The following is a 26,782-nucleotide window of genomic DNA, read 5'->3' on the forward strand; positions in this document are numbered from 1 at the left end:
CCCTGTACAAGATATATAGAACTAGATAGAATCGAGTACCGAGAGTATGGACCCTCATGACCATTTAGAACAGATTGTCTTCAGCCATGGGTCAGCCCTATCTTGGGTGATTGAAAGCTCGTTATTCATGAGTGGGAGTCTGAGATCAAGTGATACGTATAAGGTTAGAGAGTCTTTGTTCCTTTCTCAGAGATGACGATAGATTTGAGGAAGGGCACGCGACCTATTACCTTAATTGTCTACCTTATTCGCCTTTGGGTACTGGGTAGACTGTGTGCTGATGACTGGCGTACGCGCATATGATAGCTTAATTAGGTAGCAATTACCTCTGTGGGTTTGAGGAGCGTTTCTGCTGAACTAAGATAAAGATGAGAAGGTGACATCATGCTTCTGTTTATGTCAACAGACACTAAAGGCATCAATGGACTTGGTGAATAAAGAATGTCCGTAAGGCTGAAGAACAGCCGAGTAACCCAGTCGGTATAAAGTCTGCTTTGTCTATATCCATGCATTGCACTTACACGCATTGAAAGTCAATGTAGATATGGAGACCAGAGGTTCAGTCCTTGAGACATCAGGTAGTGACGTCTTCTAGAGATATCATCAATTCAGATTTAATAGCAATGAGAGGAGAGAAGTCCAGTAATTTATGGAACAAAAGAATGGAAGGTATTGTTTAAAGTCTTCATCTCTAATTGAACGTCAATTATGAGGCTCATACAGATTGATAGTCGGATTTCGGAGAGAAAGCCGACAGACCTCGAATTGGGCGATCGGCTACAAGACCGTGGCAAATACCTCGCGCCAAGATGAACCGACCCGAGCGATCATGACGGCTGCAAGGTGAGGAGTCCGATTGCGGGGCCGAATTCTTGACTTAGACAGAATCATAATGAATATATAGACTACAACGACTACAACAGAGTATAGCCTCAATCTCAACCTCAGTAACGACAAGAGCATCGTATAGCCATCATGAGTGACCTCGCAGCAATGGAGTCAGAGACTCCCAACATTCCAGCCCCAAGAGGTTAGTCTCACTCTCTCACACTCAACTCATCTAACACATCCAGATATTCAACTTCCCTCAAACGTCCCAAGTCTCGATCAAATCCTATCAGCAAACGACTTTGCACTAGCCGCTCAGAAGGCTCTTACACCAAAAGCATGGGCATTTTACTCTTCCGCCGCCACAGATCTGGTCACATGGACAAAGAACCGTGAACTCATCCGCAGAGTCATGCTCAGACCAAGAATCCTAAGAAATGTATCTGAAGTAAAGATCAACAGAAGAATTCTGGGGTTGGATAGTAAAGCTCCGTTTATTATGTGTCCGGCTGCTATGGCTACGCTGGCGCATCCGGATGGTGAACTTGGTTGGAGTAGAGCTGCTGCTAGTGAAGGAATCTTTGAGATTGTAAGTTTTGCAGTGAGAATACGATGGTTATGGGTTACTAATAGGGTCAGATCTCGAGTAACGCGTCTTACTCCCTCCCCAGTATAATCGGCGCAGCTCCAAAAGGCCATCCCTTCTTCCTCCAACTCTACGTCAACTCACACCGCGCCAAAACCACCGAACTCCTCAACCGCGCGCGTTCATTGGGTATAAAAGCCATCTTCGTAACAGTCGATGCCCCTGTACCCGGCAAACGCGAAGCCGACGAGCGCGCACCGCAAGCTGTGGTGATCAAATCCGAGATGAGCGGTAGTGAGAGCAGCAAAGATGGCAAGGGGAGTGGTTTGGGACGGCTGATGGGGCAGTATATTGATAAGAGTTTGAGTTGGGATGATTTGGAGTGGATTCGACGTGAGAGCTCTGTGCCGATTGTTTTGAAGGGTGTTCAGACTGTAGAGGATGTTAAGTTGGCGGTTGAGTATGGAGTTGATGGTGTTATGTTGAGTAACCATGGTGGAAGATCCCTCGATGGGTAAGTCTGTCTCCTCATTATATATGAGACACAGGTGCTAACAAGGATTAGTGCGCAAGCTTCGATTCTTATCCTTCTTGAAGTGCGAAAGCGCTTCCCTGAAGCTTTCGACCATCTTGAGATCTTTATTGATGGTGGCTTTGAGCGTGGATCGGATATTCTTAAGGCTATTGCTCTGGGCGCTACGGCTGTTGGAATTGCAAGACCGTTCTTGTACTCGCTGGTATATGGCCAGAAGGGTGTTGAGCACCTCTCACAAAGTAAGTCATGCGTTCTGATGATCAACCAACATTCACTGACAATCTATGTAGTTCTCAAGGATGAGCTCGAAACATCGATGAGGCTTGCTGGTCTTACAAGTCTCGATCAAGCAACACCTGATCTGGTGAATACTTTGGATATAGATCACCTCGTCACATCCGGACGCATTGAGCCAAGCTCTGTGTCCCGAAAAGTCCGATCTTCAAAGCTATAGACCTGAACGTGCATACAAAAGTACAGGAGTAATGGATACACATAGATACCTCAGATACAATTAATAGGAAAAGCTATTTATCAAGCCTTAAGTCTCTCCTGAAAAGCCTTAACAGCATCAACCAACTCACCATCCTCCTTCAATCCAAGTCCCTTCGCCCGACTAGCATCAAACCACGGAGGCCAGCTCTTAACAATCTTATACAAAGCCTCATCTTCCTCCTCCTTCACATAACCAACTGCCTCTTTCCCACCGACTTTCTCAACAGCATCCAAGATATCTTGGACCGAAACTGTAATACCTGGCAAATTCACAATTCTTGAGTCCCCGAATTTCTCAGCGGGTATATCCTTGATCGTAATGAGGTTCTGAATAACCGTCGCAGGACTACAGATCCACATGGAGATGTTTTTCGGGACGGGAAGCACGTTAGGAATACCTTGAAGGGACTCTCGTACTATTCCGGACGCAAAGCTTGATGCTGCGGCTGATGGCTTGCCTGGTCTCACCACCACTGTAGGAAGTCTCACGATTCGTCCATCGATAAGACCTCTTCTCGAGAAATCATTCACCAGCAACTCCGCGATGAGTTTCTCAGCTCCATAAGAAGACTTGGGCTGCGGAAGAGTCTTTTCAGTAACATACCCCTCATCCGGTCCATACACCGCGCAAGAGCTTGAGAAAACAACTTTAACGCCCGGCAGTCTAGTCCTCAGAGCGTCGAGGACATAACGGACTGAGTCAACGTTGACTTTAAGGCCCAGATCTAGATTCGCTTCTGAACCGCCTGACATGAGACCATGGAAGAGATAGACAGCCTCGAAGCGCTGCGATGTGACGAGTTGATCTACGACGCTTGGAGAAGTGAGATCTGCGCTTAGAGAGGTGATGCGGGAGTTGTATGCTTCTGGAACTGGGGGTGTTGAGAGATCGGTTATGGTGAGATGGATGTTTGGCGAGGAGTCTAAGAGGGGGGCGAGAATTTCCTGGCCGATGAAGCCTCCTGCGCCTGTGATAAGGATATGTTGCGTAGACATGGTGAACGTTATCAATCTCTTAGATACGGATGAGGTGAACTAGGCAAGTTTAAGTTGGGGGTTTAGAGTACTTATATACTATGAAGGAGTCGGATAAGATTGATCCACTATCGCGGGGGTGAATGAGGTTATCCGTGTCGACGCGGGGTGATGATGCGGAGGTGCCGGACAGAAACCCGGGGTATCAACACTGTGGGGGCTGATCAACCACATAGAACATCAAGATGCAGAAAGGTGGATATAGTCGTCTCTATGAATTGGAGTAAAAGCCGAGAAACGGGGTAGACGAAAGAGTACTAATAGTAGTTGACTTATCCGTCTGTTCAGCACCTGACACGAGAAACATTCCATATTATTCAAGTCTTATTCATCGAATATCTAGCTATCCAAGCAGAACTTACTGCGGCCTCATCCCATAATCTGCCTCAGGATACGTCGGAATAGACTGCCCCGAAGCATCAACAGTAAACATACTAGGATCAAACCTAAACACCGGTGAAAGTCCAAAGCTCATATCATAGTCGAAAAACGTATCCCCATCCATATCAGTATAAACCTGATTCCCCGGCATCATCTGACCCATATCCACATTATTCTCCATCGCATTATACACCGCAGTCTGTTGCGCAGGATCAGGAGTCGCCAGCGTAGCAGTCATACGCTCTAATCCTCCCGCCATCAGATTCGCAAGATGCCACTTGCCTGCTTTCAACGATCGGAATTGGCGGACAAGACTTGTCGTTAGGTCGTGCACGCGCTGACGCTCGATAAGATCACTGCCGTATTTGGCTGCTACCTTTATCAGGAACATGCAGGCAAAGGCTGTCATGGAGAGCATGTAGGAGGGCATGCCGACGATGCCGAGGGCGACGTCTGGGTCGGTGATTATTAGGTCTATGATGGCTGTTGCGGCGGTCACGGCTTGCATGGCGCAGTCGAGGAAGTAGTGTGGGATAGGCGCGTCACCAGAGAGGCCGCGGAAGATGTGCGAGTAGAGGTGTATTTGGGCGAAGTTGTAGTGGAGAATTGTGCCTTTTCTTGGGAATGATCCGATTTGTGTCCATTGCTCTGCTAACCGTCAGTATAGTTGGTCAAAGAGTGAGATGAGCTTACCTGGTAGGTCTTTCATCCAGCGGGTATACCACTGATCGAGCTGCCGTCTGAACTGCAAGATGTGATTCAGGTATACTCGCGGAACCGGCTCCCCCTTATCCGTACCGAACAGTTCTCGAATATTTCGCAGAATACTAACCAAGACCACTTGACCCGTAAGTCTCTTATCCTCCTCATTAGCCACAGGTGACTTCAAGAACTGTTCCCAGCCTTGAATCGACGAATCCTCCTGAACAATCGAAGGTCGGCCATACAAAGTCGCAAGATGCTGGTCGCAGATATACAGTATATACCACAACCGAGCACAATCCGCCGCCTCCTGACTCTGCTCCTTTATAGCTTGGTTATAGCTATTATGCAGATTACATTCCGCAGCACGTCGAATAGCATACCCCGAGAGCATCCAGGAAAGATCACTTAGCCAATATGAAGCGATGCACATGGCACGCAGATAATCGCGATCAATACGGCGTTCGAACATGGATTTCTCCATTAGACGTCGGAATTCACTACTGCAGATTCCATAGATGTTATCGGCTTTGGGATCATGTAGCGCGGCTACTGTGAGTGTGGCAGCGGATAAGATCGGACTCTTGCGTCGCAGCTCCTCTAGCGTCATGTATCGACAGCCGATTCCATACATGTATCGATCTAAACGGTCGCGATACAAGGCGAACAGACTCTCTGCATCTGCTAATGACAAAGCTCCACGGGCGATAAAGTCGTTTATGGCGTTTCCTCGTTGCGCTTCAGGATTATCGGGTGATCGAAGAGCGCTAAGTTTCGTGAGGGTGTATAAAGAGTGAATCGGGACGTAAGGAAGGCCTTCGTCTTCGGGTGTCGCTTTCGGAGAGTTGTCACATGAAGGACCACGGAACTCATCTTGAGATACGTTCAGATGATTACTCGTATTTGCATGATTGTCGTCTTTTGGCGGTGTTCCCTCTGATTCTCGAGAGTTGATGCTTTGTAAAGGCGGGAGTTCTGGGAGGCTGAGTTTTTTCATGACTTGTCGCAAAGCACTATGCATTTGCTCTAGATCCTGAACTACGGATTCAGAGAACCTAGGTCTGTCAGTCATGCGACATTTCTCATCTCATGCTGACACTCACTGTGACTTTTCATCCATAATCGTCTGGAGACTCTTGCTCAACACACATCCCAGATTTCGCTCTGAACATCTCCGACAAGGCGGACCACTCTCATCCATCAAACATTTAATCTAGTCTCATTAGTTCTCATCGTCTGACTCACTGTCGCAGGTAGTCTCACCTTATGTTTGCGACATGCGGCACAAGCCTTGATCTTGCGTGAGATCTGAGGAACCGAGGCTTCACTAGATACCATGCCTGTGATACTCTGCCGCCCTGATGAAGTTCTTCCATGGCCGTTTGGTCGCGTGGGTGTTCCAGGCTGGGATGGTGTCAGTGAGGTCTTGGCTAGATGACTGGTTGAGGACGTACTGCAGTCGCATCAGCGCTGGCTGTTCCGGCAGGATTTGAGTCGGACCACGTTCGTTTCGCCATTATCAAAGCACTCCCAATGTCTGATTTGTCGATCCGGCAATTCACTTGAGTCGTGCCGTTGAGTAAATGGCTGACTGAGTAATTGGTCAACCCCTTGATCTCGAATCACTCCACAGTTTGATGTTTTAAGCTCGCGACTTTATGCTTGACAATTAATTGTTCTCCGCAAAGTGAACTCTCAGACCAAAGACAAATGACAATCGAATCAGCAAGTTAAAAAGAGGTAAGAGAATAAAAAGCCTCCAAACTTCAGCTCAGTCAAATGTTCGCAATGGCAGTTTAAACGGGGAAATTTCCCCCGACTTGACTAGCGGAGGTTGAGCCAATCACACACCGAGGATTGGGTTCACGAACTTGGGCTAGGCCTGTCTCTTTTTGCCTCCCCGCAATGTAAGTTAACCGAGTGGAGGAAGGAAAGTGCGGGGTAGCCGAAGGGAACGGGGAATCTTGAAGATGGAAGGAAGGAAGCCATGAGTAGGATCGGTATTTGAAGTGAATTGGCAGGCTTGTTGAGCCCCGAGAATAGCTTCCCGGCGGCAAATGAATGCAGTTACTTGATTGGCTCCAGAAGAATTCACAACTACAACAGCTTAACTAAGGAAGTCTATCAGACACATGAACATGCTCTACACCGTTCTCCATGAACTATGCAGTCGAATGAGTTTATAGCAATATACGTCTGTATAGTTGCGGAAGCTTTCCATGGGGAGGCAGTGGAAATGGTCTTTTGGTTCGAGGTAGTCTTGACAGCAGACTAGCAACAACGCGGAAATGAAAGTAGGAGTTAAGATACGACGGCAAGGTGGGAATAGAAAGCCAACACGATATCAGATAGGCTGTGTATACGTTGGCCAATCTTCTTTTGCAGCTCTATTGTAGAAGACATAACAGGACCCAGTTGCATGGTCAATGAGTCTCAGGTTGTAAGTCTTGAGCTGTAGGGTAGCCAATATGGAACTTGTACTTATCCACCACGCCGGATCAAAACGTCAAAAGCGTCGATCCGTCAACTCGACCGTTTTCAGCGACGTCACGTCCCCACCGCGGGGCGACAACTGTCTTGTTAGCTTACAACTTGTAAAAAAGTTCAAGTCGAACCTCAACACCAAACTTTTCCTCCCTTCTCTTCACCATAGACGACTCCTCGCCAAAATGCCAAAGAAACTATCCAAAAATCCTCTTCCTCCGAGCTCATCAACGCTCTCCTCAACATCCTCCGCCTCAGTAGCTTCCTCCCTCCTCCCATCCTCCATCGCCGACCCATCTCTTCCACTACCTAAGCTCATTGTCTTCGACCTCGACTACACACTTTGGCCCTTCTGGGTAGACACCCACGTTACGCCACCTCTAAAACCCAATGCGTCCCATACAAGCGCCACAGACCGCTACGGCGAAGATTACGGCTTCTTCAGCGATGTACCAGCTATTCTTTACGCGCTTCCACGCGCTGGCATAAAAATGGGTGTCGCGTCACGAACATCTGCGCCGAGTCTTGCGCGCGACTTGTTAAAGATGCTACATATTACCCCGCCGGAGGGTAGCGTTAAGGAAAAGCCAAAGAAGGCGCTGGATATGTTTGAGGGTCTGTTGGAGATTTATCCGGGGTGCAAAATTAAGCATTTTGAGAGTTTGCAGAAGAGGACGGGGATTAGATACGAGGATATGCTTTTCTTTGATGATGAGGCGAGGAATAGGGATACGGAGAGTTTGGGGGTGACGATGTGTCTTGTTAGAGATGGTGTTACGTGGGAGGAGCTTGAGAGGGGGATTACGCAGTGGAGGAATAAGAGGGGATATATCAAGAGGCCTGATGCTATTGAGCTGGAGTAATTGTTAGAGCAGAAAGAGGTGTTTGCTGGGATTGGAGTTTAATGATAGAACAACAGGATAGACGAGAGTTATGACGGGTCGGGATAAAATAGAACGACTATTGCGCTTCAAATAGATTTGAATCCAAAGAGAATCACGATTATATTACAACCGAAGGCCGCTCTAACGACAAGTTCTCTAAATATCTTGCGCCAAACAGATACAAGGTATATATACTCCAATCCTCCATATCCAACATGTTCCATCTCTTTTATGTTCCTCAATCGATCTCGGGGTATGCCATTCTTTTCCATCTCTCTATAAAACAATACTTTTACTTTAAGCTGTGGTGGTTTGGGGTGCAGCAGGCTTATCTTCCTGAAGCTTCAACTTCTCGTTGACATCGTTGCTCAGAAGGGATTCGTCAGTCTGAACGCCGTCGCTGTGGGTGGCTTCCTCAGTGGGATGCGCAGTGCCGTTGGGAACAGCGTCGACTGGAGCATCAACTGGAGCGTTCACGCCAGCAATCTGGACCTCAGGCGCCAACCCAAAGGTCTTGGGAATGGTGCAAATTCTCTCGTTTCGAACTTTGCCGTCCTTGGAGCCCTTAGCAACACAGACGAGTCGATCGTTACCCTCCTCCTCCCACAGCAAGGGTCCGCTTGGGAAAGTCGTGTGGCCGTTCTCGAACACGACAACACCCTCCCAGTTAGGATCAGGGTTTCCAAGCTGTCCGAAACTGTAATCAAGCTGGCCACCATACTTCTTAGGAATATTCTTAGGCTCGACGTACTGCTCCAGCACACTCTTAACCTCATGGCTACCAAGGATAAAGATCTTGGAAACAGTGATAGGATCGAACCAGCGCTTGACCCACCCCCAGACAGTGCTGAAGAACGCAGGCGCGCCAATAACGAATATGCGATCCAGCGTCTCGGGGTAATGCGCCGTGGCGAGTTGCGACGCAGCTTGCATGTGCTGCTTCAGGTTCCAGAACTGCTTGAGACCGACGCCAGAGATGTCGACGATGTTGGTGCTCAGCGTGATGGGGACTTCGGGGTGTTCGCGGTCGAGGAGCTGAGTGCAGAAGGGCATGTTGAAACGGGTCAAGTTCTCGTAGAGAGCGAATAGTCGTAGAAGACCGTTGGGGGTCTTGCCGTCGGATTTGGCCTGGGAGAAGGTACTTGATGCGCCGACCTTTTCATACTCGTGCACGGTCTTGGAGTCGAGGGTCTTGACTTCAAAGACGTAAAGAGGAATTCCGCGACGATCGCGTCGGCCTGTCCATTGGGGGTACTGTCGATCGTTAGTACTTAATCTGGCGGTCAATGTCAAGGGAGACATACTAAGCGACGGCTGAAGTCATAGGCGCTGAGATCAATGGTATCGTATAAAGTGTCCAAGTCGTTGGCCTTGCGCCAGTCTTCCGTCTCTTTAAATTGGGTATAAGCACCCTCAACATCCCATCGTCGCGCACGTAGGTATCGCCTGCAGCCTTATTAGAGCCTGATTTATAATCGCGCCGTTAAAACATACAGGATCAAAGGATCATCGTGAGAAGGTGGAGGACCAGGCTTCAAAAGACCTCTCTCCTCAAGAACTTTCTTAAATTGAAGAAAAGCCTCTTCCTGCTTTTGTGTAAGATGTCCAAGATGGCCGTAGGGATAGGCGTAATCGGTGATGGTTGAGGTTGTGGAGGTAATGCGTTCGGCTGGGGCGCCAGGCGCTTCAAGGTTGGAAGCCATGATGTATGCGAAGCAGAAGTTGGAGCGAGATCGGCGAGAAAAGACAAAAGATAAAGAGTACCTATGGGGTATAACGTTAATGTATAACACAGCCTTCCAAGGTTTGTGAGGGAAGGAGAAAAAAAAAGTTGGGCTCTGCAATGCAAGTAAATCTGACGGAAGCGCCGGAGTCGCTGACAATGACGACAATGGAATAAGATTGGATCTGACAGCGGGGACAGGGGGGCAATTTTGTTTCTTGTAGGGGTAGGGCTACTGCTAGTTGGAGATCCTCATAGGCTGTTCCGACGGCCGGAGGCTTCGGCCGAAAGCGGGTCATATTGACATGAAAGGCTGAAAGACGGTCAGGATATCACCATGGAATGAGTTCTATAGATGATTACCATTAGATTAAACATCTTGAATATCGATGCAATAGGTAGTAACCATCTTGTTGTACCATGCGATGCGGCGGTGGCAGCGGTACGGCCCGAGAACATGCAGCGCACGTTTATTCCCAAAAAAACAAGAGTCTAATAGACCTCGGCGGAATTCTGTCTGCTTGATTGGACCCAGTTGATACCTGATCAAATAAGAATGATCTGATCTACACCAGGGACCTTTGGGGCTCATAGGGCTGAGATGGAGTAGCTGGTGGTTCGATATCGTTAACTGTTACCATGGCGTCAGGCTGCCAGAAGAATTGGCCGCAGAGAGCATAAGAGGTAAAATAATTTGGTCGCCTTATGCGAGCCTAGACTGGCTTTTAGGTTGCTTTATTTTGCCAGACTAAGCCTTAGGGAACATTTCTGCTGTTACTCACCTGCCATGGTAGGACGGTGCCTTGCTTTGTGAAGCTTCACATGTTGTACTAGAGGCTGAGAATTGTGTTCCTTCCTATAAGCATGATAGAATGTGTGCTGCGTGTGTCTTTCAAGTCATGCGGCAGGTGCTGTGTACCTGTACAACGATAAACCAACGTTGCTTCTTCCAGCAAACTTCCCACGAAGTTGGTTCCTTCCCATTAATGTTCAAAAGGCTGCCAAACTCATCGCGGGGAAGCTACGTCTTTTCATCGGGACTAACTCCTCTCTCCTCTTTCTGCTGCCCATGATTCAGAGCACTATCATGTCACTGCACTGATTCCTCACAAGCTTAAAACTCCCTTCGCAAGTGTTCATAAACAACAGTTTATCGCCAAATCTCCTTTCCCAATCTTCCTACACAAACCCTGCTATCTTAGATATAGTTCGCTATGGACGGTCCGCCAGAAGCAGCGCCTAATCAGCCAGGGCCCAAGAACTCCAAGAAGAGAGCTCTCAGCAGATCACCATCCAACTCTCCATCTCCATCACAGGCACCGCCGCAGAAGAAGACAAGCTATGAACAAGACAACCAAGCTCCGAACGATCATGTGGGTGCTTTATTCTACTCCTACCGCGCAGCAGCATCTACGCACCAACATGCTTTCTGGCCTCCTAACCACATATCAACGACTAATACTTCTCTTATTAGATGATGGACGAGCCAACTCCCGTATCGGAGGGGTTAACTGTCACCAATGTCCTAGACTATATAAACTCCTCGCGGAGCTCTCCCCCTTTGACAGACCTCATCGACTACTGGCTCGAAGAAGCTTATCCATCCGAAATTCATCACCAGCAGTACTCACGCTCCGACTATTCCGTGCAGACTATTATACAAGGACCTACTCGAAAGCACGCTCGATCAGCACCTCCAATCATGACTCGTCATAATCCTCCAACCCAGGGTAATCGCCAGGTTTCTTCTCCTGGGCTCACCAGTGCTGGGGCAGTGCCCATCGAAACGAACAGCACCCCAACAACTTCTCCAAAGTCTGGGGTCAAGTCTCCTATAACCACTGGCTCGCTGGTCGAGCATGCTCAGTACGAGACTATCCACTTGGCTACGAATAATATAATATACCGTGATCGCCGAGACAACCTTCCAACCTATATTTCAATGCTCATCGAAAAGATTGCAAGCGATAGAAATTCGCCGGGTCTTTCCATTGAAGACGTCGATGCTGATGATGCCCTTACTGCTCTGGAGCGAGGAGCTGGCGAGCCAGAAGTGGAACAGTATATCCAGTACAGCCTCGTCACCTTACCATCTCGAAACGACATACTCAAGCGTAGTGACAAGATACCAATGGCTAGGAGGATGATACCCAACACTGGAACAGCGTATCGAGTCAGCGGTCCTGTTCCAGACGTTCTCCTTGGCTACAATTACGGAGGCGCTTTCACTCCCCTTCAGCGACGGAAGCTCGCTTCGATGGATCTGGCTTCCGCAAACAATGATGGTATCTGTCTACCATTCTTTGTTGTCGAGTTCAAAGGCGACGGTCCCTCTAGCAATGGTAGTTTGTAGGTCGCCACTAACCAATGCTTGGGGGGGACCCCGACCTGTGTAAACATCGCAGAGATGTTGAACAAGGAACTTCTGAAGACGGGTGTCGAAGAGATTATACCCATCGATACCTCTTGTTTCAGCATATCGATGAACGGGACTGAAGCTCGGCTGCTCGTTTCTTGGAAGGAGGAACAGACCTTCAACGTCCAAAAGATTCGAAGCTTTGCATTGCAAGAAGCGGACCAGTTTCTACAGTTTCGCAAATGCGTCCTCAATATCATGGACTGGGGCCGCAATGAACGATTGGAGAGCATCAGATCTGCGCTTGATCTTTTGGATGAGAATAGCTTGGGGGCTTCCCAGAAGAAAAGGCGAGGTTCGAACTCCAAACCAAAGTCTAGCGAGAGTTCACGTAACAGAAGCCATCCATATTGAAGTGTTGGATGTTGGCAGGGGGGTGTCAGGAGAATTGTCCTCTAAGTCTTAGGTCACTAAAATAAAGTAGCCTAAGAGCCTACATAAGGCCACTGGATTATTTCGTCCCTTATGCTCCTGATACCTACTTCTTCTGATACCCTGACCGTTGGGTGATACGGGTTATTTTGGTTGCAGATGTTTGGTCAGTTCATTAGTAGAGCGGTATGGGAGAATGGGTTGGCGTTGATGGCTTGGTTTGTTCAAAAGCATTCAATTTCTGTGTAGCTTGCGATTTTCACGATATAGTTTACCTATCATCAGAGCCAGAGAATTCTGACAATATCAGCTGAACTCTTAAACATCGGTCATGAGAAAGCGGTTTATGTGCGAATGTTACACTCTATAGTTCCATTCCGTGATGAACTGTTACCTTGTGTAGGATCAGTGACCCATTGTAGAACGGTACATGGGTAAAGAAACATCTTCACTACCTACACAATCAAGCATCATATGATATGATTTTTTGAAATGTTCCTTGTGTCTCTAGCGTGATGAGTCTACATCGTGACTTGCCCGGAAACAATTTGTGATTCGTGCCCAGCATTCTATAACTATATAAAGTCCCCTTTTCTCCTTTTTTAGTCTAGAAAGATTCCAAACATCATCTTATAGAGTATCGTTCTTTGCCACGCTGGAGCTGAAAATCACAAGATGCATTACTCTACCTTCAGCATCTAGCTTCTCGTTGATAGGTACATATATACAAGCGGTCGACAGCAAGGGTCAGAACATCGCCCAGCATCGAAAGCCCCAAGCATCAAGAGTCAACTAAAGATGCAATGGAGTTCGTGGCGCTATTGCGGTGGTCAGTCGGGTTCCGTGTATGCCCTCTTGTGTGAACATCCCCGAGATGTTTCCCGACTGAATCACGTCGCAACCCAATGGCAAAGTAAGCCCAAGCTTTACTGCTGTCAACTATATATATCACACCATTCCTCAAGACCGGCATCACCATCTTCTACATCATCACCGGTCCGGAATGAGCGGCATACATATACCTCTATGCCTAGTAGCGAATGCAACGCTATCATCACCACTCACTTTCTATACTATACGCCTATTATGGTAGCTTGAGAACCAGCTATCCATGCCATGGAACTATTCACTACCGTCTGGCAAAGAACCCTGCGGTAGAGTTCAAGGATCCTTCATCGAAGCACTTCCCTCACCATATATACCGGCACAAGATGCCTACAGCATGGCATAGCCCAAATATCCTCACAGAAGGAGCGTCTCTCTTTGCATCACCCTATATACGCCAGGATGCCTGCCACGAGGGAGTCAAGAAATTTTCAGTGGTGGGCAAAGTCTGGAACAAGCTACGTTCTCGCTCATACGTCCCTCTTCTTGGTATACTCGGGACTGAGTGTGACCAAGTTTCGAAGACTGCAACTCCCAGCAACGACTGGGAACCCGGGTGTCGCGAGGAGAGGTGATAAGACTTGACGGAACAGATGATTGGTCGTCTTCAGGAACCTGAGAAGGGGGTAATTTGCTATATTAAATGGTCAGCTGGGCTCTGTACATCGTGGAGATGCTGAACAGAGAGCCATTGGGGTCGGACTCAGCGACACTATGGAGACTGACATCCCGGGCTTCAGTTCAGATGAAGGGCATCAGGAGCGGAGGTATCTGGAAAATACATCAAAGCTTACACACTTGACTTGCATCAAACACTCGGAGTAATAGGCTACTCGATAGAAAGTCTATAGTTAGTCTAAAGGGTATTCTAATATACAAATGGTTCATAAAGTCGATCTCTTCTTATGCAGTCCTCAACTCTCCCCACTCGTACCCATTACCACGACGTATGTCCACCATCAATCACAAGATTACTTCCCGTCATATAACTGCTCGCATTACTCAACAGAAACAATGCAGCACCCTTAAACTCCTGCGTCTCAGCCAACCTTCCCATCATAATCTCCCTCTCCCACTCCTCCTTCAGTCCCGGAACTTCTTCAAAGTTCTTCAGCACCATAGGCGTCGTGATATGACCAGGGCTAATACAGTTCACGCGAATACCCCCCGTGCCATCTTTTTGAATGGGACTCCACTCCATGGACAAGTTGCGCGCGAGTTGGATCACAGCTGCCTTAGAGGAGTTGTACACGGGTGAGATAAGACCCCGGTTCGCTTTCATGCCGGAGATACTGGCGATCATACAGATGCTTCCTCGCTTTTTATACTTTAGCATTTGTTTCGCGGCGGACTTGGCGGTCATGAAGACGCCTGTGTAGTTGATGGAGAGCATGTGGGCGACCTCGTCGGCTTTGTAGTCGATTGTGGGTGAGATGTGTTGGACTCCTGCGGCGGCGATTACACCGTCGATGCCCTGATTCTCATCCGCGATGGAGGCGATGAGGTTGTCTAGACCGTCCACGTCTTTGACGTCTTGTTGACGGTAGTGAAGTGAGCCGCCCCATTCTGGCACGACACGACTTTGGGCTTCGTCCCAATCTTTGTCAGGCTGCTCAGCACGATCCAAACAATAGACTGATAGACGTTAGCTACTAATCAATACACATACGTGAGTAACATACCCTTTCCACCAGCTTCCACCAAACTCTCAGCTAGAGTCAGGCCCAGACCTTGAGCACCTCCAGTGACAATAAAGGTCTTTCCCGCAAGGTCAAAGTCTGCAAATCGCTTGCGACCAACGTTTGTCTCACGAGGTAGTGTAAGGTCATGAGCTGGATTCTCTCTTGGGTCCGGGTTCATGGGCTTTGCACTTGCGGTATCCGAAGTGTGCATTAATCGTTGACATACGGGCTTTGCGATCAAGCGTGGTGTTCGCTGGAGTGTAGCTGTTTGCCCAGGGAAGAACGCCTTGGTAGAGAGTGAGCGGGTAGCTCGTTTGAGAAGTGGTGAAGACATTGCGAGCTGAATAGTAAGATGATAAGTCAATAGAACAAGATGCACTGGACCATCGTGAAGAATATTACTCGTAGTCGTCCATTATTTATACCATTCCTCTCGATATCTCTTCAATTACTATTGCCTATTTGCCTTGCACAATCTGACGTTTAATCGACGTAAGCATTACCCAGCCTCACCTCACTTATAGGTCTCAGCTACGCAAAAATCCAGCTCACGGAACATCTTAGCCACGAGAATGCCCTCTAGAAACAACGGTCCAGGGTGAAAGATCCGACTGGCCGGAGCATTGAGTCCGCCTGTAAGAGAACCCGGATCTAGGGTCATCTGTGATTGCCACGTTCTTGGCGTATTGACGTCTAGAATACATCAACATATCGGATCGAGTCCCGCTTTTGTTGCAGATCATAGAAACAAAGATGAAACGACAAGAAAAGAGAAGATCTGAGGAAAACAGGGTTGATGGGGGCAAGATGTTGCGTGCGACAGATGTGGCTGCGTTGGTACCTGAATTAACCCCTGCCATAACCGTCTGATGGGTGCAACGCTGGCCATGAGTTTGTCACTTCTCCCATTCCTTCAATGATGCAATTGTTCATCACATGTGCTACAATACAGCCTATAAAGCCACTGAACCTAGTCGTTGGGTCTCGTGATCTTGCACTCTGTTTCTGTACAAAATAGTATTCGATACCAATGCAAAAGCCAAGGCAATAGACTTGCTTCAGGTACTCAGGTACTGTACCCGTTGACACTCAGCATCATATTTAGTACATCGATCAACAATAATTACGTATGAGGCTTACCGCCTGTCACTCAGCTGGTTGTTCTACTCTGATTGGTCGTTGTGACGCTATCCGCGTTGCTTTTTCACCTTGATCGACAAATGAGTTTAAAGACTCCGCCCACTGGACGGAGCAAAAGTCTTTCTTCAATTGAGTTTAGATCTCCTTTCCGTGTGGGGTTCAGGAGTATAAGATCCTAATGCATGCCTTGTCTTTGGGCTCTTTTCCGGCCAGACGCATGGCATTAGATAATGCTGGGAACTGGAAGCTGAATACACGTTGACGTCTTTATTACCAATAATTTCAAGCTAATGTCCGAGCAGAACACCTTTATACATAACAGTTTGTGCGATATGGCTGTTAAATGCTTTACATGACGGGAATGCCCTCGTACTCGTCGTAGCCGAGAGCGAGGTTCATGTTTTCTAGAAAAGTCGTTAGACACATCGTCAAGTTCCTTAAACATGGTGTCGACTTACGCAAACACTGGGTTGCGGCACCCTTGGCGAGGTTGTCGACAGTAGCGACGCTGGTTCTGTTAGCATGTTAAGAACTTCAGGGGATATCGTGGACTTACATAACCACACGCTTGCCAGTGCTATCAACGGCAAAGCCTCCAAGCTCGACTCCGTGGCGTCCAGAGATGGCGCTCACCAATGGTGGCTCACCCACAACCTTGATGAGCTTCTCGCCGGCGTATCGGTCCTGGTACAATTGGCGGATATCTCGCGAAGTCATCTCCTTGCTCAGAGGGATGTTGATGGTCAAAGTGATACCTCGGAACCATCTTTTCGATTTGTTAGCCTTCACCTTTGTTTCTTGATTTGTCTGTCAAGTCCTCACTTACCCAGCAACATGAGGGATGAAAGCAACCTGGTGGTTCAATTGTGTGGAAATTTCGCGCTCGTGAATATGTCCTGTGAGAGAGTAAGGGATAATCGCATCCTTGAGGACCTCGACGTTGTTTCTGGGGTTAGGCTTGGATCCGGCTCCAGAGTATCCTGAGACACCGAAAACTGTGGGAGTTCCCTCGATCAAGCCCAGAGCTCCGCTGAGACCGATCTGGGCACCAGTAGCGTAACATCCGGGGTTGGAGATACGGTTGGATTGGGCAATCTTGGAACGCTTAACGAGCTCGGGGAGACCGTATGTCCCTATTATTTGTCAGTAACACAGTCAAACGCATGATCCTCGCTGGGTCCATACACTTCTCGTCCCATCGGTAATCGGCAGAGAGATCGACAATAAGGCTCTTGCTGTTGATACCATCCAAAGCGTCGACGTAAGGCGTGCAGACACCATTGGGAAGGGCCATGATCCAGCAGTCCACCTTGCCGTCACCGTCCAACTGAGCAACATCCTCGGGAGACAAGGTCTCGTAAATGACCTTGCGCTTGCTGTATCCCTGGAGTTGCTGGCCAGCAAGCTCTCGGGAAGAAACATGCGCAAGTTCGATGTTGGGGTGCTCGTTGAGCAACTCAACCAGTGCTGAACCAGTATATCCTCGGGCGCCTATTAGACCAATTCGAGAGGGCCTGTCGTTTGTCGCATTCTTCCTGCCCAGAGGAGGGTTAGGGTTGGTCTCGGCAACATAACCACGTCGTTGCTGCATCTGCTGGCGCATGCCAGCAATGACGAAAGCGTTCTGTCGGCCGGCGAAGGATCGGGCTGGGCTGGGGCCCATGGCAGGGAGGACGGGCATGGATCGTCGAACGACGCGACGGGCGCCGGCCCGGAAGACCATTGAGGTGGTTGAGAACATTGCGACGGGAAGACTTCGCAAGCCAATTGACTAGTCGGTTTGGTTAGGGTGCTTGAATTCCAAGATGCGACGTCTTGTGGAGATAGAGATAGGTTTTGTGCAGTGACTGACTGGGAGGAATTCCTCGGCGATTGTTTTTTCCTGCTGTGCCTGCCCTGGCCGAAATCGCTCGATCTCGGTGCTGCGGGGTCGCACTGGACTCGTGAGATAGCCGCGATGGCACTAAGCCGAGATTGATAAAGTCTTGAGCCACTGTGGCGGAATAACTACCCTATAGCTCTGGCATTTCGCAAGTTTATAACTTCCTGATGATCAGGCATGCTATATATCTAATCAATTGTATGTTCGTCGTTTTGAAAAGCTACTTACAGTGTGGCTGCTAAATTGGAATGAACTACTGTTTTTACTTACCGTATATTGTTAAAACTTTATGTCAATTGCTGATAGCAAAGTTACACCTTAACACGCCTGTTTCTTAACTAGCACGAGGTGTGTACGCTTATTGACTCTTACCGATTGCGATTATACAGCAATTCTGAACACCAAACTACTTACTACCGTTTGTTTGATATGTCCTTCTCATCTTAGACGAAGTGATCATATCTCGAAACATCAGGACGTTGCATGTTTGCTGCGCCGAATTCCACCAACGCACGACGGCCTATTCCCATTGGCTACGCTAATAATCGCCCGGCTCAGCTACGCAGGGGCTTCAACTTTTGGTTTCGCACGATGACGAAAGCTGCACGTGTCAATGAACATATTGAAGCTATTTTTCTTGGTTCAATCCAGTGTCAATGAGGAATGGCATGGCACAGGATTAGATGATCAAGCTGGAAAGCAATTGATTTTGATCACGTGACATAGATCTTCAAATGACGCCATCACTAAGCTCTCCAAGTGCTGTTAGTTGATCTAGTGCTTTTCACGTGCTAAGAGGGACAGTTCAATTGTCGTCATCGAAGCCATCACCATCTTGTTAGAAAACTTGGACACACGTTTCAGTTGGTGTCGTGTGCAACCAACCTCACAGGCCAATGCTAGAAGACAGCAAACGCACCACCCTTTGACTTTCAGAACACCAATCAATTAATAACCAATGTCATTTTCTCAGACAGAAGCGCCCTTCTCAGCCTCATCGGTCTGCCCATACCAACCTCCTTCCTCCCTTCAAGTGAGAGATGGCGCTTAACCTAGCTGATCTTCTTACCATGGATCTTCCCGCTTCGGGCTGTTTGTCGCTCTCAGCTATTGAAGCGCGCTGAAAGCCGACACTGAAACCTGTCCTTCTACGCGGGAGGGGCCTTTCAGAGGGTGCCCACTGTAACTCAAATGTGCTTGCACTGTACTCTTCCAGTCCCATCTATTGAAGCATGTCTTTAGAAGTGGCAGAAACAAAGACCCAAACATAGAGATAAATAACAAACATGTTATACTAGTATCTAAATTTGAATATACTAAACTGTTTCCTGTTATGATATCAGCGTCAAGTTCTCTGCCCCCTCCTGCTATGAAGCAATGTAGGAGCTTGGGCCATTTCTAACCTAAAAGCGGGGGTAGCCTCCGTCACTGAATCACTATCCCCCCTGCCTTGATTTTATCCACCATCAGCCCAACTTAACTTCCCTTCCTCTTCTTTCTTCCTTTCCATTCAACATCACTCAAGCTCAACAAGACTTCATTAACGACCTCCGTATCATATCAAACGCCATGGCACCGCCGCCCAACCCCAACCTTCCTCTCCAGGAGCGCCTGATGGCTCTGGCTAAGACCCTCCAATGTACGTGGTTTGCGCGCAGTCTGATGAGATCGCATTGCTAATTCGTGGTTACAGTCGGTTGGTTTGTAGGGTATGTCTGAACAACCTCGAGCAAATCGCAGATCTGTGACTAACAAACACCCCTTGTTAGACATCTCACTCTGATCCTGGCAACAATCCGATATGGCTTCTCTTGGCTGCGAATGAACTACTACACTCGTATGGCTCAGTTCTCTTACCGCACTGCCTTTGTCGCTGCGGCCGTCACCTACGGTATCGTCGTCTATAAGACTATGCGCGCTCGTGCCAAGACTGGTCAGCGTGCCGCTCCCACTCCCATGGCTCTCCTTGCCGATGAGAACATTCAGTACCTTGGTAAGCGCTCTGAGGGGGATTGACTCCCCTTGCATTTTGTGTGACATATGCTGACTGTGAACAGCCATGTCTCTTGTTTGGCTCTTGTGCCCTCAGTACCCCCTCGCATTGATCCCTTACACGATCTACTCGGTCTTCCACGTTGCTACATACACTCGCGCCAACCTGATCCCCGCTTTCGCTGCTCCTAAGCCTGCTGCTGCGCCTGAGGCTGATGGTGCTTCTCCTGCCCGCCGACCTGACAGCCCTCTCGCCAACCAGATTGGTGCTTTCGTGAAGGAATACTATGACGCTTCCATGGCTATCGTCTCTTCGCTCGAGATTGCTCTCTGGGGTCGCATCTTCCTTTCCGCCATTTTCTTCCAGCGCCGATCTTGGATCCTCATCGTCCTCTACACTGCTTTCCTCCGCGCCCGTTACAGCCAGAGCACCCACATCCAGCACTCATTCTCTCAGCTGAGCGCCCGTGTCGACTCTTTCGTCAGTGCTCAGGGAACTCCTCCCGTTGCTCGCCAGGTCTGGCAGACGGTCAAGGACGGCGCCAAGCAGTTCCACGATGCCACCGCCATTGTCGGTAGCGGACCCGCCAAGAAGACCTCATAGGCGAGACGAGAGACGGTTACGGAAGTGATGAGATTGGGTTTTGGAAAACAACAAATTCTATCCTATAGTCATAAAACTCTATCCTAAAGTCATGGCCCTTATATGAGTAGGCAGTGGAGGCTAAAAACGCAGAGAGGTCAGCGCAATAGAAGCTGCGCGAATACGAGGGGATGAGAACATGTATGATGATTAGTCTTGGCATCGGAGCGTAGAGCTAGGATGAAAGCCTCAAGAGGTGGGCCACAAAGAAGGCTATGCTAAACAATAATGCTGCATTTCTTACGAAGCTACCAATAAAATGATTTTCAACTGTCATTGTCCCTAAACTCGGTGCAGATACCATGTCTTTTGTTCCAATTTTGCTGTGCTCGAGATGATATCAAATGTCCAATAAATCAAGTAGTGGGGCACCAAGGGATGACGTCGCCTGTCAAGTTACTTGTATCTCTGACCCGGCGGCCTGTTTCAATCATTTTCAACTCCAACACCCGCTTCAGGACCCTTTTAAACTCAAGCGGAGCTGTACGTGGTAATTCTAACCACTTTTGAATAGTTTTTATCGTCTCAAGAGTGAAGCTCATCATGGCTTCCATCTTGCGACAGATTGTCGCGGGGCCGCGTTCTCGGCATCCTGAAGCCGGCTTGGATCTTTGTTACGTTACGGATCACATTATTGCAACGTAAGTCCCCGAATTGAAGCCTACCATGGAGATCGCCCGCCTTCTCTTTGCTGTATTCATCGTCAAAACTAGCAATTGTACTAACCACCCTGGTTTATAGATCAGGTCCTTCAGAAACATACCCCCAACTCGCATACCGAAACCCTCTCGACCAACTCGTCAAGTTCCTCGATACCAAGCACGGTGAAGATTGGGCGATATGGGAGTTCCGTGCCGAAGGAACAGGCTATCCTGATGAATCTGTGTACGGTCGTGTGAGGCATTACCCATGGCCTGATCATCACCCCCCACCATTCCGACTCGTCCCTATGATCATGGCCAGCATGCGCAACTGGTTGCACGGCGGTGAATTGGGTGGCGGAGCAGTCGCAAGCGACGGAAGGCCTATGTCTTCGGGCCACGGTACACTCACTCAAGAGCAGAAGGACGCAAAGCGCGAGAAACGAGTGGTTGTGGTGCACTGTAAAGCCGGCAAGGGACGCAGCGGCTCCATGAGCTGCAGTTATCTCATCGCAGAGGAGGGTTGGAAACCTGAGGATGCTCTTGCACGTTTCACAGAGCGACGTATGCGACCCAAGTTCGGTGCTGGTGTATCAATTCCGTCGCAGCTGCGCTGGATCAGCTATGTTGATCGCTGGACTAAAGGCGGCAAGAAGTACATCGACAGACCCATCGAAATCGCCGAGATCCATGTTTGGGGCTTGCGCCATGGTGTCAAGGTAGATATCGAAGGATTCACCGATGAGGGCAAGAAGATCGATGTCTTTCACACATTCAAGAAGGAAGAGCGTGTGGTCGTTGACCCTGCAGCACCAGAGGAGAGTGGTATCAGCGATATGATTTGGGAAATGGCTGGATATCCTGCCGCAAAGGGGATTCAGAAAGCACCAGAAGAAGCACACTTTTCCGAAGCGACGAACCCTGACGGTGACGACGCTGCGGATGCGACCGAGGAAAAGGATGGCAAGGGCAGGAAACATGCTCTTAAGCGGAAGGGTACAGAAATCCTGCACAAGGTGTCGCCGGCGAGCTCGCATAAGGGGACCGTGAAGACGAAAGATGAATCTGCTACATCTTCCAAGACCGACCTCACGAATAACTCTGAGGAAGAGCCCGGTGGTATGGCGGTTATCCTGAGACCTAAGGAGCCGGTTCACATCCCGAACAGCGATGTGAACATTTCAGTCGAGCGCCGTAACAAGACTCCCAAGAGCATGGGTCTTACCATGGTAACGGCTGTCGCCCACGTTTGGTTCAATACTTTCTTCGAAGGTCAAGGGCCCGAACGAGACGGCAAGGCTCTCGATAGCGGCGTGTTCAGCATCGAGTGGGATGCTATGGACGGCATCAAGGGTTCCAGCCGCAAGGGCTCTCGGGCCTTTGATCGCATCGCTGTCGTATGGCGCGTAGCCGGTACTGACGCCCTGCCCGAAGAAGTGCTCGAGCCTGCCGAGGGACAGCCTGTGCCGCAGACCAGGCCTGCAGATTGGCAGGGTGCGAACAAGGAAGATCCTGATAATCAGAAGGATTTGGGCCTCAGAGTGCAAAGTCCTGCGAGTGCGGATGTGAGCAAGGCGAGCAGCATGGCGGAAGAGTTGGATCATAAGAACAATGATGGAGGTGAGCTGGAGGGTGTGAGGTCGAGCGGACCTACAGGAGAGGATTTGAACACTGGAGATCATGGAGAGGCCAAGGGTGATGGGATTAAGAAGGTGTAGGTTGAGCATATGATATCCACGTATATACTCTGGGTAGAGTTTCAATGGAATGAATAGAACTTATAATCATTTCTGCTAGCAGCTGTGGGTATCTTAAAGTGAAATGACACATATCTGAGCTTCAGCGGTGTCTACCCCTTCCTCCTCTGTAGTGTCTATCTCCTCGATATCCTCCATATGGGTTTCCTCGTCTATGGTCACCGCGATCCCTAGGCCCACGGTAACCTCCCCGTCCACCACCACCAGGACCCATCTCTTCATGGGGCGGCGGGGCGATCGGCTCTTCGACTTCGACCTCATATTCCTCATACTCATCTTTGAAGTATTCGCTCGTCACCTCTTGCTCTTTCTTAGCAGCTTCAGGATCAAACACGAATCGCATCGTTCCCTCCTGTCCACGCGCCGTGCGTCGTCCCGAGGCATCGCCTGGCCAGGATGTCGATGTCGCAGGAGATGTGGCAGATGCGGGTGTAGAGGGTTGGGGTTCTTCAGCTTCGCAACGGGGGCAGAAGTTCAGATACCTTGGTTCGAAAGCCTTGTCAAGATCGTTGTTAAGCCGAATCTTGATATCGATAATCTTGTTCTGATCAAACTGCGCCCCGACCTTTGTAGACTTCGAATGTTGAACATAAAGGTCCAAAATGTCCAGCATCGCTTCCATTACTTCGCCGCGATGGTACTGTGGCTTCGTCTTTGCCCAATCGCGGACCTTGTCGACGTGTTGTTCTGTCAGGAGAGCTGTGAGCTCCACGACAGCCATGACCATGGAGAAGGTTGTGCGCTTGATTGGGACGAAGGTCTTGTACATATCGATAGACATGGTGTATGCGATGTCGTAGAATGGTTTGCCGGCTTCTTTGCCCAGGATGGCACGAACGACTTTGACTAGGAGCTTTTGCGGATAGCGCGTGCGGAAGTCGAAGCCGATCGTTTCGAGGATGAGCCGTTCGAGACAGATTATTATCTTGCCTGGTCCTTCAAAAATCTAGAAGGCGTTAGCAGATGGCACGATACCATGGACAAATTGGCGTTACCTTATCGTCCGAAGTAGTAGGTTTCTCTGGGTTCTTGATATTATACGCCGCTGCTAGAATATCTTTTGACTTCTTGATCGTATCCTCGACCTTGCATGCGACGAACAACGAAGCCAACGCGGCATCCTGATAGTTGTACTCCGCATCTCGAAAATTGAGTCGGAACTTGTGGAAATATGTGCACGCCGTATCAAAACTGCGAACAGGTCTATCTCGAGTCAGTATTAAACTCGTGATATGCATGAGGTATTCTGGCGTACAGTTGTAGGGACTTTCTGACGTTGTCAAGCAGCTGCACGCCTTGAAGACGGTAGTTATCCTGTCTTGCGGGATCGCAGCCATTGTCCTTTAGCATGCGCCGGAGCTTTAGCTCTGATGTGTATTGATTCGAGCTTGAGATGAAGCCTGGATGAGGTCCGACTTTGGGTACACCGTCACCGTTCGCGGTCGCGGAAGAACCATTGTTAGAAGCCGCCATCTCGAAGATAATAGCCTAGACAGGCTGTCGCGATCGTGAAAAAGTCGTGGTGGATATCGTTCAGAGGTGGTGGGTGCTTGTACTGTTTCGTTTGGTGGTGATTCTCGGTCGCAATGGAGAAGATTCTTCGGTCGTGGGCGCCAAGGGTCCTTTCTCGTGATTGTTGATCAAACGATAGAATATAAACTAGAGGAAAGGCGACCAATTAAGAGAATGCGCGGCTTCTCACTATAAAGTGAAGTTTATGTTGTCGCGTAGAAACAAAATCACTTGTCATGATGCAAATGCTGTTGCGATGGGGCTAAAGCTTCAATGTGGCGCAGCAGCAGTACACCAGCCACACTTTTGTAAATCGAGAGAAGTCATTCTCAGAAGGCGAGAAGCTTTGTATCTCCATGACTGCTCTATCAAGCGCGTCGAAAGTGCTAATACCCTTTATAACTTACTTGAGTTGGTAATAACTGCAGTTAGCTCAACTCATGCAAGAGGATGCCGACCAGAGGAGGAACCAACCCTAGACCCGTGTATTCAGTTTGGCGGACGTAAGGCAAGTTAGTACCTAAATGTAGCCATATGGCAGCTTTCGGGTTCATAAACGTTTGGGACGAGGTGTAGTGTGTGGGTGTTCAAGAAACGTCTTCTGTAGTTCACAAGAAGTGAATATGTACGTGCGAATTGAACTGTCAGCATTTCCTTCACAGACTGTGTACCAAACGCGATCTTGGGCAGGCAACTGACGACTTGGCGTAGTGGATAATGAGTAATATTAATACAATACTAGGATATCAATCGCGTTGTTCCTCTTCCATGACAATCGTTTCAATCTGTACAATCGTATCGTCGCTGTCCTATAGCTCCTCCATCTCCCAGATATCATCCTCAACCTCTTGGTTCTTACCGAAGCTTCGCTTCCATGGGCCAAAGTAATCAGTGATAGTCTGGTTGAGCAACTCCTCCATGTTCTGAAGATGATCGCCAGGAGCAGTCTTGAAGTGAAGACCACCATTGCGATCCAAACCGCGAAGACCAAGCCAATCCTCCTGGTAGAGCGGGCGAGCTCGGAGAGGGATGCTCTCTGTACCGTTGACCTCCTCAAACCACGAAGTCTCCTTGGGGACGACTAGTGTATCATCCTCAAACATCCACATGACAAAGTTGGTCAAGCTTCCAAGGTTCGCCTTGTATTTGTTGTTCTTGAGCTCGCGCTCGTTGTTGATGTCAGCGAGGAAGTTGGAGTTCTCGAGGTAGTTATCGTAATCGCCCTGAGTACCGGGATCGCGGTAGTACTGGGCTGGAACAAGACGCGATTGCACAAAGTTGCTCCAGACGTTGAATCGAAGAAGAGCCATAGCTCCCTTGCAGAGCCAGTCGGTCTGGCCGCAGGCCTTGAACTTAACGATGCCGTTGTGTTGGCTACCGAAGGTAACAAGACTGCGAACTTGGGGCCAGTTGCATCGTTCAACATAACCGCGCAGGAACTGACCGCCCTGCGAAATACCGATGGCATCGATAGCAGGTGCTGTTGAGAGAATCGGGTGCTTAGCAAGCTCCTCACAGACCTTGCTGATCTGGTCCGTGACGTTGCCAGTGAAAGTCGCAGAGCGATCCTGGTTGGGATCTTGGTTGAGAGAAATAACGTGAACAAAAGTGCCTGGATTAATAGCTTCAGCGATTTCTTCGATGCTCTTCATGCCATCGCTGTTAAACTGGTCTCCCAAGCCGTGCCAGACGACGATGGGGAGAGGCGTATCAGTCAGGTCATCGTTGGTATGAGCAGGTGCCGCGCGGCTATGGCCAGCAAGAGCTCCTATGGCAACGCCAAAACGGAGCAGAGGAGAATAAAGCATGTTTTTGAACGTGTAACTATTGATGGCGATGAAGATGAAGGATGAGGACTGCTAATAGAGATGAGACGTTGATGGTGATGAAGACGGAGAGTTGCCTGGAGTTGAAGACGTCAGGGTCTCTTTAGTTAGGTAGGTACCTGTTGCCGAGGGTCCCTCATGCATGCGGCGAGCTATGGCCTCCACTTTTCTTAGCTGTAAGGAACATGGGGATGAATGTCTTGGCATCGGGAAGGTGGTAGCCGCTAGTGATTGAAAGAAAGAATGGGCAACTGACGGTGAACTGTGGAAAGACCCAAATTCGGAGAAATTTTATATCAGCGACCGCCAAGTGGATGTTTTGATACCGTATCCAATGCTGCTGTAAGAAATCAGCAAGAAGGACTCTATTACTGTTATTGC

General features: G+C 48.9%; 12 protein-coding genes across 12 annotated transcripts; 5 read left to right on the forward strand and 7 right to left on the reverse strand.

Moving 5' to 3' along the window:
• Positions 1–903: 903 nt before the first annotated feature.
• On the forward strand, positions 904–2,443 carry B0J16DRAFT_149344 (FMN-dependent dehydrogenase). The gene is made up of 5 exons (XM_046122024.1): positions 904–1,030; positions 1,074–1,417; positions 1,468–1,928; positions 1,980–2,188; positions 2,240–2,443. Exons 1-5 carry the CDS (start codon positions 976–978, stop codon positions 2,401–2,403), a joined length of 1,233 nt encoding a protein of 410 aa, XP_045980968.1. The 5' UTR covers positions 904–975; the 3' UTR covers positions 2,404–2,443.
• Positions 2,444–3,513, reverse strand: B0J16DRAFT_149345 (uncharacterized protein). The gene has a single exon (XM_046122025.1). The coding sequence runs from the start codon at positions 3,438–3,440 to the stop codon at positions 2,484–2,486; it is 957 nt and encodes a 318-aa protein (XP_045980969.1). The 5' UTR covers positions 3,441–3,513; the 3' UTR covers positions 2,444–2,483.
• A 273-nt stretch (positions 3,514–3,786) lies between these two features.
• Positions 3,787–6,337, reverse strand: B0J16DRAFT_363380 (uncharacterized protein). Its single transcript, XM_046129873.1, has 5 exons — positions 6,017–6,337; positions 5,826–5,966; positions 5,666–5,775; positions 4,554–5,617; positions 3,787–4,508 (listed from the first exon to the last, which is right to left on the reverse strand). Exons 1-5 carry the CDS (start codon positions 6,077–6,079, stop codon positions 3,838–3,840), a joined length of 2,049 nt encoding a protein of 682 aa, XP_045980970.1. The 5' UTR covers positions 6,080–6,337; the 3' UTR covers positions 3,787–3,837.
• A 730-nt stretch (positions 6,338–7,067) lies between these two features.
• Positions 7,068–8,046, forward strand: B0J16DRAFT_343860 (acid phosphatase-domain-containing protein). The gene has a single exon (XM_046128112.1). The coding sequence runs from the start codon at positions 7,232–7,234 to the stop codon at positions 7,907–7,909; it is 678 nt and encodes a 225-aa protein (XP_045980971.1). The 5' UTR covers positions 7,068–7,231; the 3' UTR covers positions 7,910–8,046.
• On the reverse strand, positions 8,016–9,825 carry B0J16DRAFT_288676 (CRAL-TRIO domain-containing protein). Its single transcript, XM_046124194.1, has 3 exons — positions 9,425–9,825; positions 9,235–9,376; positions 8,016–9,184 (listed from the first exon to the last, which is right to left on the reverse strand). Exons 1-3 carry the CDS (start codon positions 9,631–9,633, stop codon positions 8,228–8,230), a joined length of 1,308 nt encoding a protein of 435 aa, XP_045980972.1. The 5' UTR covers positions 9,634–9,825; the 3' UTR covers positions 8,016–8,227.
• Positions 9,826–10,760: 935 nt separating this feature from the next.
• B0J16DRAFT_400721 (uncharacterized protein) lies at positions 10,761–12,446 on the forward strand. Its single transcript, XM_046132542.1, has 3 exons — positions 10,761–11,026; positions 11,128–11,995; positions 12,059–12,446. The coding sequence occupies exons 1-3, from the start codon at positions 10,868–10,870 to the stop codon at positions 12,421–12,423; spliced, it is 1,392 nt and encodes a 463-aa protein (XP_045980973.1). The 5' UTR covers positions 10,761–10,867; the 3' UTR covers positions 12,424–12,446.
• A 1,817-nt stretch (positions 12,447–14,263) lies between these two features.
• On the reverse strand, positions 14,264–15,806 carry B0J16DRAFT_400724 (uncharacterized protein; the record flags this gene model as incomplete). Its single annotated transcript, XM_046132543.1, has 2 exons — positions 15,009–15,806; positions 14,264–14,961 (listed from the first exon to the last, which is right to left on the reverse strand). The coding sequence occupies exons 1-2, from the start codon at positions 15,340–15,342 to the stop codon at positions 14,264–14,266; spliced, it is 1,032 nt and encodes a 343-aa protein (XP_045980974.1). The 5' UTR covers positions 15,343–15,806.
• Positions 15,807–16,214: 408 nt separating this feature from the next.
• Positions 16,215–18,046, reverse strand: B0J16DRAFT_288682 (uncharacterized protein). Its single transcript, XM_046124195.1, has 5 exons — positions 17,334–18,046; positions 16,975–17,281; positions 16,705–16,914; positions 16,607–16,656; positions 16,215–16,552 (listed from the first exon to the last, which is right to left on the reverse strand). Exons 1-5 carry the CDS (start codon positions 17,887–17,889, stop codon positions 16,497–16,499), a joined length of 1,179 nt encoding a protein of 392 aa, XP_045980975.1. The 5' UTR covers positions 17,890–18,046; the 3' UTR covers positions 16,215–16,496.
• Positions 18,047–19,420: 1,374 nt separating this feature from the next.
• Positions 19,421–20,918, forward strand: B0J16DRAFT_343868 (uncharacterized protein). The gene is made up of 4 exons (XM_046128113.1): positions 19,421–19,669; positions 19,724–19,739; positions 19,800–20,023; positions 20,088–20,918. Exons 1-4 carry the CDS (start codon positions 19,600–19,602, stop codon positions 20,624–20,626), a joined length of 849 nt encoding a protein of 282 aa, XP_045980976.1. The 5' UTR covers positions 19,421–19,599; the 3' UTR covers positions 20,627–20,918.
• An 87-nt stretch (positions 20,919–21,005) lies between these two features.
• B0J16DRAFT_343869 (uncharacterized protein) lies at positions 21,006–23,105 on the forward strand. Its single transcript, XM_046128114.1, has 2 exons — positions 21,006–21,306; positions 21,407–23,105. Exons 1-2 carry the CDS (start codon positions 21,209–21,211, stop codon positions 23,022–23,024), a joined length of 1,716 nt encoding a protein of 571 aa, XP_045980977.1. The 5' UTR covers positions 21,006–21,208; the 3' UTR covers positions 23,025–23,105.
• Positions 23,084–24,789, reverse strand: B0J16DRAFT_306409 (uncharacterized protein). Its single transcript, XM_046124794.1, has 3 exons — positions 24,319–24,789; positions 24,059–24,266; positions 23,084–24,009 (listed from the first exon to the last, which is right to left on the reverse strand). The coding sequence occupies exons 1-3, from the start codon at positions 24,534–24,536 to the stop codon at positions 23,146–23,148; spliced, it is 1,290 nt and encodes a 429-aa protein (XP_045980978.1). The 5' UTR covers positions 24,537–24,789; the 3' UTR covers positions 23,084–23,145.
• A 496-nt stretch (positions 24,790–25,285) lies between these two features.
• Positions 25,286–26,474, reverse strand: B0J16DRAFT_343871 (Alpha/Beta hydrolase protein). The gene has a single exon (XM_046128115.1). It carries the CDS (start codon positions 26,381–26,383, stop codon positions 25,385–25,387), a length of 999 nt encoding a protein of 332 aa, XP_045980979.1. The 5' UTR covers positions 26,384–26,474; the 3' UTR covers positions 25,286–25,384.
• Positions 26,475–26,782: the final 308 nt, after the last annotated feature.

The sequence above is a fragment of the Fusarium flagelliforme genome (assembly GCF_020744385.1).
Source record: "Fusarium flagelliforme strain FIESC 12 MPI-CAGE-AA-0113 chromosome Unknown B0J16scaffold_5, whole genome shotgun sequence".
NCBI lineage: Eukaryota > Fungi > Ascomycota > Sordariomycetes > Hypocreales > Nectriaceae > Fusarium > Fusarium flagelliforme.